This window comes from Leptidea sinapis, chromosome 7, assembly GCF_905404315.1.
Source record: "Leptidea sinapis chromosome 7, ilLepSina1.1, whole genome shotgun sequence".
Classification (NCBI taxonomy): Eukaryota; Metazoa; Arthropoda; class Insecta; order Lepidoptera; family Pieridae; genus Leptidea; species Leptidea sinapis.
Window position 1 is genome coordinate 4,325,160 of NC_066271.1, and position 18,867 is coordinate 4,344,026.

At 34.8% G+C, this 18,867-nt stretch overlaps 1 protein-coding gene across 11 annotated transcripts in view; it reads right to left on the reverse strand.

Moving 5' to 3' along the window:
• The window catches only part of LOC126965384 (dachshund homolog 2), a 235,616-nt gene that overhangs the window by 50,814 nt on the left and 165,935 nt on the right, over window positions 1-18,867 (reverse strand). For all 11 annotated transcript variants that reach the window (XM_050808958.1, XM_050808959.1, XM_050808957.1 and 8 more), the window contains one exon: window positions 765-848. In XM_050808958.1, coding sequence (XP_050664915.1) covers window positions 765-848 — 84 coding nt within the window. The remainder of the gene's footprint in view (window positions 1-764; window positions 849-18,867) is intronic.

Sequence of the window (18,867 nt, forward strand, 5' to 3'; positions counted from 1 at the left end):
TAGAACGTGCTAGAAACTTGTAAAGAAAAACATTTATACTGAAAAGTACGATCCGACTACAAAATCCGTCAAAATACTAAAAACTTCAAAAGCGTACAGATACAGACAGACACCTAGATATGCAATAGTTGTGGTTTCAATATGGTAAAGCGAGTGCCTCTACAAACAGCCAATACACACTACAATATTAAATTTGCCGTTATCAAACTATTGTTCTTAGGTAGTGCGGTATCTAGTTGGAGCACAGCGGAGCTCCTTTATCTGATTATTTATATATCTAATTTTTATTCGATTTTAATTGATTACTATACTAAGTTTATCTATGTTGTACTAACTGTAACTGAAAACTGATCTTTTCTTTTTAAAGATTTATTTAATTTAATTTTAACAGGTACACACACAGATAATAAATTTTAAGTGTGTTTTACTGTTGTTTTTTTTTTAATAGATAAGAATGAAAAACGAGCTTACTGGTCATTGGTCGTATTTGCTTTATAAGTACTGCATTTTATTTTAAATAAATATTAAAAAACATCCGTAAGGTTTTTTTAAGACAATAAGGGACGAGACGAGCAGGACGTTCAGCTAATGGTAATTGATACGTCCTGCCTATTACAATGAAAGGTAAGGAAAAATAATAAGATGAAAATCAACATTTTATAATATTTACATACTGTTTACATTACATTTCCCGGTACTTTTATGCTTAAGTAAGGGGCAGTCTTCTTAAGAGTGGTAATACTAAAAAAAGTTGTCGCACATACCTCGCATTTTCTGTTCGTCAAGTAACTGTCGCTCTAAGCTGTCTTTTCCCTCGCGTTCCCTCAAAACATCCATCTTCAATTCAGCTGTAACAAACATAAAACATTGTTAATATTCATGAAATCCAATTAACTCTTTGCAGGACAGTTAAAATACATTGAAATACAAAACATTTGGTTCAAAAGGCATTGTGTAAATTTAACAGTGAGTGAAACCGGTAAGGTTGTTAGTGAGGGGCCGATTAGAAGCATAAACACGGATTAATTCATTTGGAATCCCGGTACCATTGTGAAGGAGTCGAATTGAGAGATTTGCATAACTTTCAATTAAGACTAACCTGACGGCAATGATTGGGGTGAGGCACTTCTAGAAACTTCCGAGACACATTGTGTTTCACACACCGATTGATTTTGATTCAATGACTTCCGCTTGCCTAACGTGGTTATAGCTTTGGTATTTTTTATTTACTTATTTAGAGCTTTATTTCCATCTATACATTTAGGTATTTACTTATATATTGTATTTATAAGTATGTATGTAGACCCGCACGCTTGTGTTTCCTACTATTCAAATTAATGTTTCTTTGTTTTGAAACGACCATGAAAAAGGTTCCCAATTCGTCGGTATATATTTTTTATGTTTGTTACCTCAAATCTTTTGAATGGGTGAACCGATTTTGATACTTTTTTTTTTGAAAGCTGGTGCTCCTCGTGTGGTCCCGTTGCATTTGGTCCAGATCTGTCAGTCATGTCAGCCAAGGTTTGCAATCATACATAGTTGTAGGTGAGATGTGCTTGTGTGGCAAGTGCAACGTCACAAGGCGAGAGGTGAGGGTGACACCGATTCCAAAAATAACAACAATTGTAAATAGAATTAGATTATATATTAGATTGTATACAAATACTTAATAATGTTCTATAAAAAAGTGTAAGGTTGTAGCTTGTCACGCACACTAAAGTAATAAATCTGGCCTTTTTTCATTGGCTGCCTTGCAAAGAGAGAGGGGCTCTATCTAAACGAATAGATTATCATAACTTTTCATATTAAAAATGAAAAAATCTAAAAATTCTAGTATCGTGCACTACAATGAATTTACTTGAGGATAGTAATAATTATCTCTTTGTACATTCATTCTCTTTGCACACATTCTAGAACCGTATTTCAATTATGAATGTAGTAATTATTATGTTAGTGAATTGAAACCAAGTCCGAAGTACCGAACATGATATTTGCGGAGTCCGGTAATGTCGTTGTGACTAAGATTTATTTACCGATGTTAAATGTTTTAATGTTGAGCAATTGCTTATGTTTTCATTAAATCTTAATACAAGTTGCCGCCGCGACTTTGCTTACGTAGATTGTATTAAAGCGGGAACCAGACAAACTTTGTAAAAAGTAACTTTTGAGTGGCTTTGGAATTGTTAAGAAGAAGAGTCAAGGATCTTATTGCCACTGTTTTATATAAATATTTTATTTTTATCAAAAAATGAAAGCGATTCGATAAAAAAACGTCAACAGATAGTCGAGAGTAAAAAAAATAAAAATATGTAAATTTATTTATTTGTTAATCTTACAGCGATAAAGAATTGAATTAAATATATAAAAAAACATAGTTCGTAATATGACTAAAGGTGGACAAGACTTCTCGATACCAATATCATATCGCCATCACAATTATGAAAATGACGCATGGACCAGCCATCGCCTCTATAAAAAATGTCTTAGGGTAGGGAATGACAAACCGCATTACAGCATTTTGCTATTAAATCGGTCTAATTTTTTTCTAGGAAGCGTCACTAATTTCAACTATTTATTTAGTAACGGTTGATAATGTAAGGCTATACATAATTATATAATTTCAATTTTAACCCCGAACTCTCATTATTTAAAAAAAAAAAATATTGTTATATATTTATTAGCAAGTCTTTATTGGGCGATGTATGCTTTTACAACATGATCCCAGAAAATGTACAAACCAATTAATGTAACAAAAAAAGAATACTTAAAAAACGTTTGTGCGGTAGAGGTTATTATAACATAAATGATTTTCTTTGTGGTACCATAGATTGGGAATGGAGCGAACGCCCTTAAGCTATTTAATTATAAATTTTATTGAACGAAACTACATTCAATGTAACTAAATTAAGAAAAAAGTCCGCTGCGTTTCTTGCGCCCGTTCTTCTCAGGTCTGAGGCATACTATTTCGAATTATTGGTAGTTTTTGACGTTCAATAGGTGATTTTACATAAATTATTTGAATTTTCACCATTCGAACAGGACATAATCTTTCCAGTTCGCTATTATTGAACAAAACGATTAAAACTTTGAAAGCTTTCCATAAAGTTGTCTTTTGATACATATCTCTACATTATTCTGTAACAATGTACTGAAAAGTCGCAAAGCGGGTTCCGTAGGCTATCGTCAAACAATAATCTTAAAGATAAAACAATGACATCTTACTGGTTCGATCCATACAATATGTAGAATAAAGTCGTGTAACTTGCTCCGGCAATCTTGAATCTACGATCTTGTAAATTGAATTGTTGTCATGTTCAGTATTGGCTTTCATTGCTTCTTTTAGTTAATTATAAAATAGTTATTCTATTAATTTTTCTCCTTTGCACAGGAAGCCAGCTAGATTATGGGTACCACAACGGCTCCTATTTAGTGAAGCAGTAATGTGTAAGGATTACTGTGTTTCGGTCTGAAGGGCGTCGTAGCTAGTGAAATTACTGGGCAAATGAGGCTTAACATCTTATGTCTCAAGGTGACGAGCGCAATTATAGTGCCGCTCAGAATTTTGGATTTTTTGAGAATCCTGAGCGGCACTGCTTTGTAACGGGCATGGCGTATCAATTACCATCAGCTGAACGTCCTGCTCGATCATAAAAAAAAGGTGTATGGTGGTCTTTGGAGTTTTTTGTAATAATATATAGTTTTTTTGTAATAGTATAAGCAATAAATACCTAAATCGTCTTAGATGACTTAAGTTAGAGCTCCACTGAGCTATTTCAAATCCCGGTAGGTCCAAACATTTATATGATGAATATGGATGCAACACAACGACATATAATACAATATTACACGACCCATACAGCCCAATGTTTAGTGACACTGACTAAGCTGGAAGTCCCGGGTTCGCATCCCGGTAGGTGCAATCATTAACACGATGAATATGGATGATTGTTTCCGAGACATGGATATTTATTTGTTTGTTAAAGTATGTCTGTTTATTTTTATTGGCACACACAAATTATCTTGCCTCAAGACTACGATATATTTGATACAATATATTTAAACATACTTAAAAACATATAAACATCCACGTCTTGGAAACAAACATCCATATTCATCGTATAAATGATTACACCCACCGGGATTCGAACCCGGGATGCCTAGCTTAGTAGTCAGGGTCACTAACCATTCGGCTGTATGGGTCGTGTAATTTAGTATTAAATATATCGTTGTCTTGCATTCATACAAGCTTTTGACTATTTTGGGGTAAAATAAGTTGGGTAAAAGTATGCCATTTTAATTTGTAATTATACACATAATATAATTATTATGTTGTGCAATAATAATTCAGATACGATTCAAAGAATTCTTCTTCACTGATTATTGTTAGTAACAGGGCCGGATTTAAACTTAATGCCGCCCCTGGGTACCGGAAAAAAAATCCGCCCCAATACTGGAATTTTACTTAAACTTATAGTTTATATATTTTATTTTTAAAAACTAAAACAACTAATTTATTGCAGAAACTATATTATATGTTATATATTCTAAAAACATGAATAAATATTTGTTTTTTTCTAACAATTATAAATTTGGCACTAAGAGTGTCTCATAATTGGGTTTTTGAAAAAAATTTTTTTTTGTGATAAATGGAAGGATTATATATTAGTTTTATAACAAAACTATTTTCTTTTTTTTTGCAATAATTCAAAAGTTATTTCAAAATAAAAAAAAAATTTTGAATCCAGTACCGAAGACACGCCGACAACTCCCGAACAAACCCGAGCGCGTGTGACGTCATAATGTTAGTTTTTACTCATTGCAGTTGATAGAAAAATAATAAATACAGTGTTTTGATCTATTTAATTTTGTTGTCATTATTAAATATTTAAATTTATGTTAAAAATGTCGAACCTCAAAAGTTATCGTTCTTGTTTTGTACCATTATGTAAGAATACTACAAAGGCAACTCCTGATAAAATGTTTTTAAATGTTCCCCAAGATGACAAACGTCGAAATAAATGGTTTCAAGCAGTGCACCGTGATAATCCCCAAACAAAATCGAATTTTTTTTGTTGTGAAGATCATTTCGATGTAAGTATTTCTTAATACCATTTTTATTAATTATTATTTATCTAAGTATATAAATCAAATAATTATTATATATTTAAGTAAAGTTCAGTAAATAATTTTTTTTAACTGGACTCCAAATCACAACCTTTAAAATCATAGCATTAAAAAAATCCTTTATCACACATAGCTAATCGAAACCAACTAACAACTCGTATTTTAGCAATAAATTTTTAATATTATTGTCTAGACACGTGTAATAGCCGTAAACGCTGTACTGTTATTAAATAGCTATAACATTATGACGTCACAACTATGGTGACCAATCATGGCGCGTTTATAGTCACGTGATTTTTATTTAAATTTCATCAATTTGTAATTGTTTATAATTAATTGAAAAAATTTTTTTGAAGTTTTTTGCATTAAATATCAATATTATTAATAATAAAGTTTTAAAATACATAAAAAAAATCAATATTTTTTTTTTTTCAAAAACCCAATTATATTACATCCTTTTTTTCCCAGGCAAACACGTCTGACTTTTTGAATTGCGAATTCTCGATTAAATCTTCGCAATCTAAAGTTGAGCAATCTTGAATAAAAAAAAAATTTTTCACTTTCAAAACTTTGCCACCCTAAAAAATTTGCCACCCTGGGCACTTGCCCCAACTGCCCTTAGTGTAAATCCAGCGCTGGTTAGGATGAAGTGATTAATTTAAATTTAATTAATATATAAACATTAACCAAGATTTAATACGTAAGGAGGTACTAATACTAGAATGGATTGTTCCATAGATATGTTATTGGAATCGTTTTTTAAAAGAATTGTTAAAAAACGTTTGCGTGGTAAAGGTTGCTATAACATAAATGACGTTCTTAATGATACCACAGATTGGGAATGGAGTGACCGCCCTCAGGCTATTAAATAATAAGTTTAATTGTACAATATTAATTTGTAAACATATTTTTTGATGAAAAAAACGCGCGTTTGTTGCGCACGTTCTTCTCAGGTCTGAGGCATTAATTTTGGAATGGGTGGTAGTTTTTGACTTTCAATAAGTGATGTCACATCCTATTTTGAATAAAAATATTTGAATTTGAATTTGAATACCAGATACGATATAACTTGTCAAAACCCGTCCCAATCAGAACGCTTTCGAGTCACGCGATGCGAGACCTGATAAAGCTGATCATTTTTAGTATACTAATTAATAATTCTTATTCAATAAATATTATTTTAAGTTTTCTGTAGTTCTTCTTCGTATAACTCGCTACTCCAAATGTTATGTTTCTCCGTGCACTCAATATAAATTGAAAGATAGGTCTAAACTAAACATAATGGCGTTACACAATTAAAATTGGAACACAAAAAGCGCGCTCCTCGACTGAGCCAACCTTTCGAGTGACATCACGTTCATAAATCTTGATATGTATTGTTCAACTCTCAGGTTGAGTGGTCTTGGGTTCGAGTCCCGCATCGTTCATATATTTTATTTTCAAATTTAATTAATGTAATTAATCCCAAAAGTTAGGGTTATCACTTTAGAAATAACAAATTGTTTAAATACCGACGTTATCAAAAGAATGATGCTGGTAGTTCCTAAAGTTAGACACTAATACAGCTTGATGAAAGCTCGTCAAAATATATCTATAGAGTTGCTAAGCTCAAGTTCATTATAAAATAAATGGATGTAAAAAAAGACGAAATCCCACGTTCATTGCGATCATAGCAAGATTAATACCAAATCAATCCAGCTGTATGCTATAATTTAGAAGGCTTTTAGCTAAGAGTGGTTTCGCACATGAGACTCAAATTACCATTGTCGAGGGACGGCCATTAAGGACCCGGTTCGGTATGCACCGTATCTTAACATCTCGCGATTTGCGAGAGAAGTTAACCCAACAAAAGATGGCCCCGGCGCGGTGGTCTTACAATAATAAGTAGCTATCATTGTATTGTTTGTCTTCAACTAAGCACCGTAAATGACTATATGGAACTATTCTATTAACTTCTTGGGTTACCTTTTTATTATTGTTAATATAATCAGTATTAGGGCTGAGATCAATACCGTGTTATTTATAAAGAAGTAAAGTAATTCCAAATTTAAAACTTTTGTCTTTATCTTACTTTTGTCACTACAAAATTACATGACAGGGAGAGATTACTTAGAAAGCGCGTACTTAGACCTTGCTCAGACTTTACTTACGTAAAACTTAACCGAGTGTAATAAAAGAGGAACTTGACTTATGCATTAGGCTGTCTTAATCTAATTAAGGTCAGCATAACTTCAGCTTTCAAATGACTATAAAAACGAAATCAAAGATTATGCTAAGTTTAATTAACACACGGTGCCAATATTTAACGTTTTAAAATAGCTAACGATGATAAAAGACTATAGTGCGTTAATATAAATCTTATACAAGTCGAATGTGCGAGTGAGTGCACGATATCGACAATACTGTTCCAGCTTGACGTGCCATAAGAGAGACCTTGTCTTTTTCAACCGATTTTTTATGGGAATGAGTGGCGGAACGAGCAGATGACTTACCTGATATTAACTATCATCATCTGTCCACAGAACTGGCAATAAATAATAAGCATACAAATACACACTGCAATATCTCTGCCAACCTGACACTTAAAGATGAAATGTCATGCCTGCATCAATCTGGTAGCCATACCCTTCGATTCCTGATGGCAGAATTGCCTCAGGAGAAAGCTGCTGCACATATTAAGGTAGCACTTAGTATATGGCTGCAAGGTTGCCGAAGAACCTAAGATTGAAACAAGTATTCTTAGAGTTTGGTCCCAGAGTTTAGAGTCATTAGGACCCCGACCCAATATCACCAGTCTCTTTCAGTGTATTTGTATTAGCTTTTCATCTTTGCCACACAGAGGAACTCGAATTAAAACTAATAAAACCAGTACATAAGCAACAATTTCTGTCAGAAACACATCAATGAATTATTTATCATCGAATTAAATGATTGTTATCACTACAAAAAGACTCGATACAAAAACTCTTCATTCGATTATATCAAAATCGATTTACATCGAATCAATCAAATTTAAAAACATAATAATGAGGACCGGAGGAAAAAATTATTACTTTATAAATAAAATAACAATAAAAGTGATGCGCCGTTCACGGGAATATATAATTATGGACAATTATTATTAAACCGAAGCTCAATGGCTGATAGATGATTGAAAGGATCGAAACCCATAAACAAAAGGATCGATTTTGGTTACGCAATTTAATAATCGATGGAGTAATTAACTGACATTGAATCGATTCTTGAACTAAAACGTATTCTCAGATTTTTTAAGCTCGCTCTCGAAGAAGAAGCCTGTCTAACTTTTTATTAGGTGTTTTTTATAAGGCGCAAATTCGGCCTCGCATGAAGAACTCTTCTCACCTCTGGGCGGGCACTCACCAGAACCAGCTTCTCCCATTTGAACGAAGAATGGCTCGAATCATCGATGATCGAGTCATCTGCGTATTTTCAAAATATAATCATCAGCCACTGCTGGACAAAGACCTCCCCCAAAGATTTCCACGACGATCGGTCCCGCGCTGCCCTCATCCAACGTATTCCAAAGTTTACCTCTACATAATATGTCAATGACGGAATGTTCATAGTCAGAAAATTAAAAATATAAATAAAGCTCAATTTTGACTAAATTGTTTCACAGGGAATGATTTTTGAAGTCATTTTTATAAAAAAAACTATAGATATTTTCTAATACTAAATTATAACCGTTAAACCCAGAATTTCATACTAAAGAAGAAAGCAATATTCTCTCAGATTATGCTTTTCAAAAAATGGGGTTATTTGCGATCTTTTGAATTATTTTTTTTTTTCATTATACAAACGGTTGCTCAGAAAACATGTGAAAGGGCTCTTACATGTACGATGACTTTGAATTGTAAAGTCAATTGGTTTGTTATTTTTTGTCAATGCTACTCCCGGCTCCCAGAGGGATCTTGCTAAATTTTATTTCTCTTCAATTTCGCGCACTCAAGAAAAACAAACAATATTTAAATTTAAGCGTAACGCGCTCACCTCCTCAACAGAATTGAGTATACTCTTTGTTATTTATATTCGTATGTGACCGGGAAATTGAGGATTTTTCTTATGACAATAATATCTTTGTATAATACTATTAATGCCTCGTATTCTACACGTATTTCCAGAGTTGTAAGTATATTGAATACAATAGGATTTTTTTTATATATCATTTTTAAGAAGTTGTTATGTTTGATTTTCTGTATAATAATTTCACATCAAAAGATTGATACAACAGAACCATTTTCTGGCCTGCACTGGTAATGTGCTACTGAGCTTATGAGACTTATCATCTTAAGACTCAAACATAGATAATTTATACGTCTTACGGCCGTTTTCAATAACCTATCTACCCTTAGTTTAACTTACGGATACATTGCTGTCACCGTTTAATGACAAGATCTTATCTATCCATAGTTATGTCCAATACAGTTATAGTCCAATGCTATCTGTCAATAGTTTATTGAAATGTAAGTAAGCGTAAAATGATAGATTTGTCTACGTCTAGTGAGTTCAACTAAGGATAGATAGGTTGTTGAAAACGGCGTAGATAGAGTCTCTTGCTGTTAGACAACCGATAAAAACAGGCCAGGAATATTACTTTAGTGTGCGTGACAAGCTACGTCTTACACTCGCGTTTTGTTTGACACTTTGTGTTAGTGTGCGTGAATTGCTCAAAATAGAGGTTAGTTCTAAACTCAATTTTTTTCGACGGTTTCACAGCTGTCATAGTATATCTAGACGTATAAATGATATAAGGCCTTTTTTCTTACAAAAATACGTCACTTTTTCTTAATTAAAAGTAAACATTGTGAAAAACGGAAACGGCTTAAACTCCAAAATCATTTTTTGATCATACACAAACTTCTCAGTTACATTATAAGAAACAGTTACTTGTGGGAGGATCCTTTGCACAGGAAGCCGGCTAGATTATGGGTACCACAACGGCGCCTATTTCTGCCGTGAAGCAGTAATATGTAAACCTTACTGTGGTTCGGTCTGAAATGCACCGTAGCTAGTGGAATTACTTGGCAAATAAGACTTGACATCTTATGTCTCAAGGTGACGAGCGTAATTGTAGTGCCACTCAGAGTTTTTGTGTGTTTCAAGAATCCTGAGCGGTAGGGGGCGTATCAATAATTATCATCAGCTGAACGTCCTGCTCGTCTCGTCTCTTATTCAAAAAACATAAAAAAAAGTTGTATCTTAAGGCTTTTTGTATAAAAGTATTCAAATTAAAATATCTAATGAAACAATACTAAAGACAAAATCACATAAGTCATAGGGCGAGGGAATTAAGACATATTTTCACGGGCCCCGCGAGTTGTAACTTAAGCCTGCAGTTATAATAACAATTAAAGTCAGCGGAAAATTTACGACTCGGAACTGACAAAATAATTTAAACAAGCATTAAGGTGTGCACGGAATAGGTCTTTGATACTGAAAACAATAGTAAAGTATTCAAATATCCCCCGCTTTGAGTTGAGACGTTTTGTACCCGGCCAGAACCGGTGTTGTAATGTAAAATTTTAATACTAACCTCAGGAAATATTACTTACTATGAATATTGTTCATACAATTAAAACTTCTAACAAGACAGTTGAATTTGTGATTTGTTTGTGTGTATTTGTATATAATAGTAGCTATAAGTTAGGTATTATATATATTTTTTTATGAAAATAAGGGACGAAACGAGCAGGACGTTCAGCTGATGGTATTTGATACGCTCTGCCCATTACAATACAGTGCCGCTCAGGATTCTTGAAAATTCTTTCATGCGCTCGTCACCTTGAAACATATGATGTTAAGTCTCATTTGCCCAGTAATTTCAAAAGCTACGGCGACCTTCAGGCCGAAACACAATAAGAAATAGGCACCGTTTAATTCCCATAATCTAGCCGGCATCCTGTGCAAAGGAGCCACCAGTGGGAACTGGTGACTTCTATATTAAAATAAAAGATAATTATGAAATTACCTAATCCTTACTAAATTCAATTTGTAATTATGTATTCAATATGTTTTTTTTTAATAGAAGTGTCATTGTTTTAAGTTTTTATAAAGTAACTTGCAAGATACTATTATTCCAAATAGTATCTTAAGTGCGGTTCATTTATTGCAAATAATATACTTACGTAATTTGAATACCAATGAACAGTCAAAAGGTAAATTTGAAGTAACGATAATGGTCGTCAAGTAACAGGAACGAATTTTCTTCCCTTTGCTTTTTAAATTTACAAACCGGCAGCAATTCTATTTTATTGTTATTAGATTTTTCCGGCTTATGTCACACAGCGATGTCACTGCGGAGGATTACTCCCGGAGTCTCTGCGCTAATAATCATAAGAATTGCTTCCCTTTATTATGTGTGAAATTTAAAACATAAAATTGTTGCTTTCATTCGTTTTATGGAGATCCCGTTCATCTCTGTGGAATATGGAACAAACGGTGTTTGTGATTTTTTCAAGGTGTTTTACATTTGTTGGTTGTAAAACTTGAATTGCGTTTTTTTACTTTACTTTACTTTACATTACTTTGTTTTTTTTTTAATATAAAAGGGGGCAAACGGGAGATAATAGTGAGAGGCTTATTGCACAGGATGCCGGCTAGATTATGGGTACCACAACGGAACCTATTTATGCCGTGAAGCAGTAATGTACTGAATTTCGGTCTGAAGGGTGCCGTAGCTAATGAAATTATAGGGCAAATGAGACGTTATGGACAGAGCGTATCAATTACCATCAGCTGAATGTCCTTCGTCTCGTCCCTTATTATCATAAGAAACTGGCAACAGGCTCACGTGATGGGGAGTGGTAAGGAAACCGACCATGGACACCCGCACCACCAGGGATCAAGAGATGGGATGCCAGATTTTAAGGTGGGAGTAGGTATGCTCTTTTCTTGAAGGTGAAATCGGGATGATAACAGAGGCTAATTGATTCATAAATGCGTCGATGGCTCAATAAATTGAACTGGCGACTCTCACGTTGTCCCGGTTCGATCCTCGACCGCCACGTACGGACGTTTATACGACGCTTTATAAAATTGGCAACCCTCTTGTGATTCCTCTGGTGTTACAAGAGAGTATGGGCTGCGGTGATCACTTAACCTTAGGTGAGCCGTATGTTCGTTTGTCCTCTCTTTCCACAAAAAAGTGGCTGTGCATGGCAAGAAATTTCTTACACAACGCGCAATTGTAGAAAGGCAGTCTTCAATATGATTCGGTTCTGTGCTACATAAGTGTTTAGTATATTATAAATGGGTTTGTCTGCTCGCTTTTACCTTCTTATCCGATCATAGCATACCTGTTATCAGGGTTAAAGAAATAATTTGAAGTTTGGTAAGATATATGAGCCATCACTGTCGTCAAACAATCAATAGATTTATTATTACCAATTTTTGTTTTGTGATACAAACCGTACTCGAGCGAGAATGAATAGATGAATATTCTTGTTGTACTCGCCGAAAACGCAAATAATGAAGATGTTTCCCAAAAAATGAATGAAAAAATACAAGCGTATCGACCGTGCAACATAGAAATAACTCTGGTAGTTATCGCAACAAGCGCAACCAATCTGCGATCGAAACACACTGGATAAGATTATCCGGTAGCGCTGTATTATTTTAATGAGACTACACGACTCTTCGCGATCGAATGCGATATGCACAAGCTTAGGTAACGAAGCGAATAAAAAACATACGGGTAAGAGACATATCATGCGGCCGCGGCGAGACGTCTCCTACTAGCATTCCAATAATACCGGCAAAAGAACTTCTTAAATTAGCCACAGCACACGATAAACTGAACATCTACATACCAGCTGACGGCAGATCCAACGATACCATTATGTCCCTGTGAGGTACCGATTAAATATCTACATTTACAAAGCATCTGGTTATACAAGATTGTGCTTTAGTGCCGCAAATATTTTGTTTGGGCGTTTTTATGCTGATAGGAGTTCCCCTCACTGGATATATTGGTATTAAAAATGTAAGGAAGATTTATGCGAATTGCTCTAAGCTTTCATTAGTTCCTTGCGATGTTTCTGCGGTCGTCGCTCCCTGACCGGTAATTTTTCATTTTTCCTCCGACTTCCTTGTAAGCTAAAATTTTTACTGCATATAAAACAGATTTATATTCCCACGGTAGCCCAGATGCATCCTATGACTTATATTATTACGATTCCCGTGCCCTCTATTGAGCATTCAAATTAGCAATGGGAAGTTTAAATGAAAATTAATGGAAGACGGAGTTTTAATGTTTCAATTTAAGGTAAGGAAGGTGATAAAGGTGAAGAAATTATAATTTGTTTTACATGATTTGCATTATTGAACTGTTTTATTCTTGGCCTTTTGTGTTTGGGGCCTTTAAATACGGCATTGTTTAATGCAGATGGAGTTTTTGAGATGACATAGAATCAGAATTAACCTTTTTTTTGCCCCGTTAGTTTTTTACTTTTTTTATGAGCATTTCTTGTCTTGCCTTACCACTATAGCAGTAATTATAATCGATTTTGTTCCCTTAAGAGAGAAGGAAGCCTACCATTGGGGGGCTACGTTGCACAGGATGCTGCCTAGATTATAACCGCTGGATAATATAAATAATTAAATACTAGCTGACCCGACAGACGTTGTTCTGTATATAATAAATAAAATAATGTTTTTATATGAATTTGTCAATAATATTTCATAACATCAAAAATTTCTTCGTAAAATATGCACCCTGCTGTCGTAATGAAATTGTTTCACAGCAGAACTGTCAAACCGTGCGTCAATAAATTCTCTCATAGAAATTATGTATGGACACATCAAAGGAAAAACAAATTTGTTGTTTCTATTTAATTTAGCAGCATTTTCCTATTTATTCACCTTTTAAACCTTCTCTGGACTTCCACAAATAATTCAAGACCAAAATTTGCCAAATCGGTTCAGCCGTTCTCGAGTTTTAGCGAGACTAACGAACAGCAATTCATTTTTATATATATAGATAGAAACCGGAGCCCCTATACCAATACCAATACTAAAAACACAAAGACGGCCAGTTACCCTGAGGTTAAAAATTCTATGTTCACTATCATTCTAATTAAGCTATAAATTAAATATAATATTAAGATATTGGGTAAACGAAACACAGTCACTTATGCGTAAGTTATAAACAAGCACATCATTTCGGTGCGTAATTCCTTATGTAAATTGCAACTAGAACAAGGGTACTGTTTCACCCCATAACGATAAAACATCCAACATAGAATGAACCCTTTTTCTTGAATCCTCCTTGGTAAGTGAGGTCTGAGTAATTTTGTCACCAGAAAACAACGCCCGAACAGAGGTTTACGTAAGTTGTAAATATTAAATAAACTTCAAATCTACGTATGCATTTGTGAATTCTACTTAATTATAATTTGAAATATGAGTACTTCTATCATACATACGAGTGTGGGGCTCAATTGATGGTGTGTTATCAGATTACTATTCAATATCTTATTAATCAAGTGTTTAAAAAAAGACAATCAATCCAGATTTGACCAACAACCTGGTTAATACACTGGAACCAAAATAATGCTCGGCGAGTTTTTTTTCTATGGAATAGGAGGACAAACGAGTGTACCAGGTGACCCGCCTGGTGTTAAGTGATCATTGCCGCCCACATTCTCTTGCAACACCAGAGGAATCACAAGAGCGTTGCCGGCCTTTAAGGAAGGTGTACGCGCTTTTTTTTGAAGGTACCCACGTCGTATCGTCCCGGAAATACCGCACAAGGAAGCTCATTCCACAGCTTGAGTTTGACTTCTACTTGCAATTAGTTCATCACCATCTTCAGATCGTTTTTAAAGTTTGCTTAGAGAAGTGCTAAAACTCGCAAATTAAAGGAATGAATAGTAAATGTTGTCTGGCTGTATGGGCTTGAACCCTTTGCCTTTTTATGGAAGAAGACGAGAAACGAGCATAAATACGCATCTATGATAAACTGCCATCCAAACTATCTGGTAACACCGAAGGAATCACAAAAGCATTACCGACCTTGTAAGGGTCGAATATACTTATTGGTACCGACATGGCGGGCGAAGATTGAACTTGGGGCACTGTTGTGAGAGTTGATGGTTGTATTCAAAGAGGATGCAAATACTGCGTAATAGGACGCGGGGCTGCCTGAGTAAAAATTGAAATTTAGTTTAGTACGAAACGTGCAGTGAGGTTTGAAATAAGTTGGAAATAATAATTATAATATGGCGACGAAGTATAGTTTGAAAGCGAACATTTGCTTATAACTTAGTTGATTACAGCTATCTCCGTTTTCCACAAGATTATAGCCGTCATCTGTCACTGTACGTTCCATACAATGGAGTGAATCGCTTTTTTCTTAGAGAGTTTCGCGAGACTGGTTGTACCTATTGCACCATCTTAGTTGAGAACTTTTTCGCCTGCTTTAAAAATAACCAAAAAAGGCGGTTTATTAAAAAACACAAAAACTTAAAGAATTTATTAATTTATGTTCTTACTGACAGTGTCAAAGCAAAGGACACAGATTAAAGAAATTCGCCACAGATAATTAAAACGACAGAACTCATTTAAGCAACTATCAAAGATGTATATAATAATTATATGAGCGAAGAACCACAGTAACTTACTTAATTAAAAAAATAATAACTTATAGTTAAATTGCGACTTAACACTTGTTCATTATAAAACGCATTTCCTTTCATCATTTAACAATAAATCTACATCTTGTAAATGTCAATAGTACAATGAATAATTCGACGCCACGTCACATTAAATTATTTCGGCTAAGTAATTCTGAGCGGTTAATTATTGTGCACAAGCTTCGAGGAGAGTTGAGAATGTAATTATTATTAAACTTTACGATTGTCTCACTTTACCCCTTTATCTTACCCAAACGAAACCTAACAGTCTAATGTAATAACATCTCAAGCAGATATAAGCTATCCTGCGTCGACAGAAAGCTCAAAACCGCGTTCGAGTTTAAGCGCTTACAATGTTTTATTTGGTATTAGTTTGTGAGATCCGAAGGGAGTTTCTTAGCGTGTTGCGGTTGAGAATTCATATTTGAGCTACCGTCTCAAAATTTATAGATGTTTCGTATGAGCAGACATATGGATCGTGTTTCATAGGTAACTCAGATATCTGGATAATTATGCGAAGAATGATTTCCTTACGAATTTAAACTAATAATTAATATTAGCATACGGAAGACAGACATGGTCGCTAACTATGGACTTTAGGGAAGCTCATGGTCGCTCAGAGAGTAATGGAGAGTGCTTTGCTCAGAGTTTCCTTGTGAGATCGACTCAGAAATAAGGAGATCCAAAGGTGAATCAACTGTCGTCCAGATCCTCGAATGGCGACCACGTACCGGAAGACGTAGTGTTGGTAAGCCCCCACAAGATGGACCAACGATCTGGTCAAGATCACCCGAATAGGTTGTATGAGGGCAGCGCAGGACCGATCGTCATGACGATCTTTGTGGGAAGCTTTTGTCCAGCAGTGGCCGTGATGATCATAAATTATATGCTATGTTCTACAATATTAAAATCATCTGTCATCAAGAAAACGTATACAGTGGACTTAAAAGTGACAATATCTAAGCTTAACTTTCCAATTAGATTATCTTCTATGTCCATCTTACCTTCTCTTGACACCTGGTGTTGTGGATATCCACCAACGGTTGCCTCGCAACTTCCTACAACGTACGACTCTTGCCCGTTTGTCCCCTCTTGCAACTAATAAATAGAGAGCCGGTTTTTTTCTTCGGTTATACTGCGATAACTACTAAACCGATCGGCATTTTCATAACAGCGTGTTTCGGGGAAGGTTTAATGATATGTTGGTGATTACTTAATCGGAACCTACATAATTTTTACTTAGAAATATCTATATATATTCAATACAAAATATTTAGTCAGACATCTCATTACATATGAGAATATGTAATGAGAATATATAATATAATTTGCTGTTCTCAGTGTAAAACAATAGAGTAGGTAAGAAGGAAGTAATTTAATATCCATACTACTTTTATATTATATTTTTGTCTTTTTTAACACCGCTTGAAGCCGAAGACTATAATAAATTAATAATATTGATACAAGTTTATTAGATAGTATTGTGCAATATCAGAGCATGTCAATACTAACGAGATGCATCGTGTTCAGTTGTCGACGGCGGCCTCTAGATGGCGTGCGTGTGGTCGTGTCGCGTGCGCAATGTAACCGGAGTAGCACGCGCAAGTAATCTAATATGGCCGCCCTATGTCGTTCGCGTATCGCTACAAGGAATGCCATTTTAATATCCTTGCGCTAACGTCACTTATTGTTTACTTAGATCCATGATCAACTGGTACGAAACCACACATCTGTTCACAGCATTCTAATGGATATGATTTATTGCCTCGAAGAATTAGCTGCTTGTTGCTTTAGCTCCAATTTAGCGGAGACCGTGCATTATGTTTTAAATGGCAGCTGAACAATAAAAGGGCAACAAACTTAGCTTACTAGAATTATTATACATATTATATTCGAGTAAACAAACAAAGATTGGAATTAGCGATTTTTGTGGCACATCTTAAGCACAATGGTGCGAAAGCTGGCACGGTTCTGCAACAATGCGTCGTTGGTTCTATCAATGGGCGGGCATCTCATGACAGCGCAGTGGCTTGTTGCTGCGGGCGGTTATTTGTACTAAGATGGAAGCTTACTCCACAGCTCACGTATACCACAATATAGTACAGAGCACTCGAATTGACGCAAATATGTATCGACCCTAACGCTCTGCCTCGATATATATATTTCAAGGAGACGAGCTGAAGAAAGAAGAGCTGTGTAACGCTACTGTTCTGTCACTGTATTGTGCCTATACTGTGGACTTGAAGCTGTAAATCTGCTTTGAGTTTCACATGATATCTTAAACCATGTTCAACGTCAAAAATTTATAGAAATACTAATAATTCGGACGGAACGCGAGAGGTTGTGGGTTCGATTCCTGCATCGTTCACAATATTTTGTTTTCAAATTTTATTTGTGTATTAATCCTAGAAATGAGGGTTATCAATTTAAAAACATAACAACTTGTTTAGATTTGCAAGAACGACAGTCTCATGTATATATTGGAGTTGAGCAGCTGTTATCAACTGTAAAGTAGATCCTGTAGATGAAGCCACAACCTGACACATGAACAAATCATACAAGATTTTATGACGATACGTCACTTGAACGTTTGACTCAGTTGGGAGAGCACTCGTAAAAATTACACCAATTCTTTACCAATTTTGTTAATGCATTCATCTGAAGCATCTATATATTGGGAAAAGTAAAAAGGGAATCGCAATTTGTCACTAATTTGATTTTACCGCACGTAATAGCGTCCCGTCAGCATTGTAAAAGCTTTCATATCAATTGAATCCATTAGCTGAGTACACAAGTCCTGTCTGTCTATTTGCTCATCAGTTTTTATCATTGACCAGTTCATGTTTGCCCGATCGCTCACTTCCACATTATTGATAGTATTTCCCTCGACGCTTTAGTATTTCAATGTTTGCGATGTTTGCTTTAAAACTATCACAATATACCTAAGTAATTCAATCATCAATTTCAGAAAATTATTTGTTTTTCAGATATTTACATCAATTCCAATCAGCAAACGTTTCTCTCATCCAAGTTGGCAGATATTTTAATCAAATATTCTGTAAGAGCGTTCTGCTTCAAAACTAATGCATTT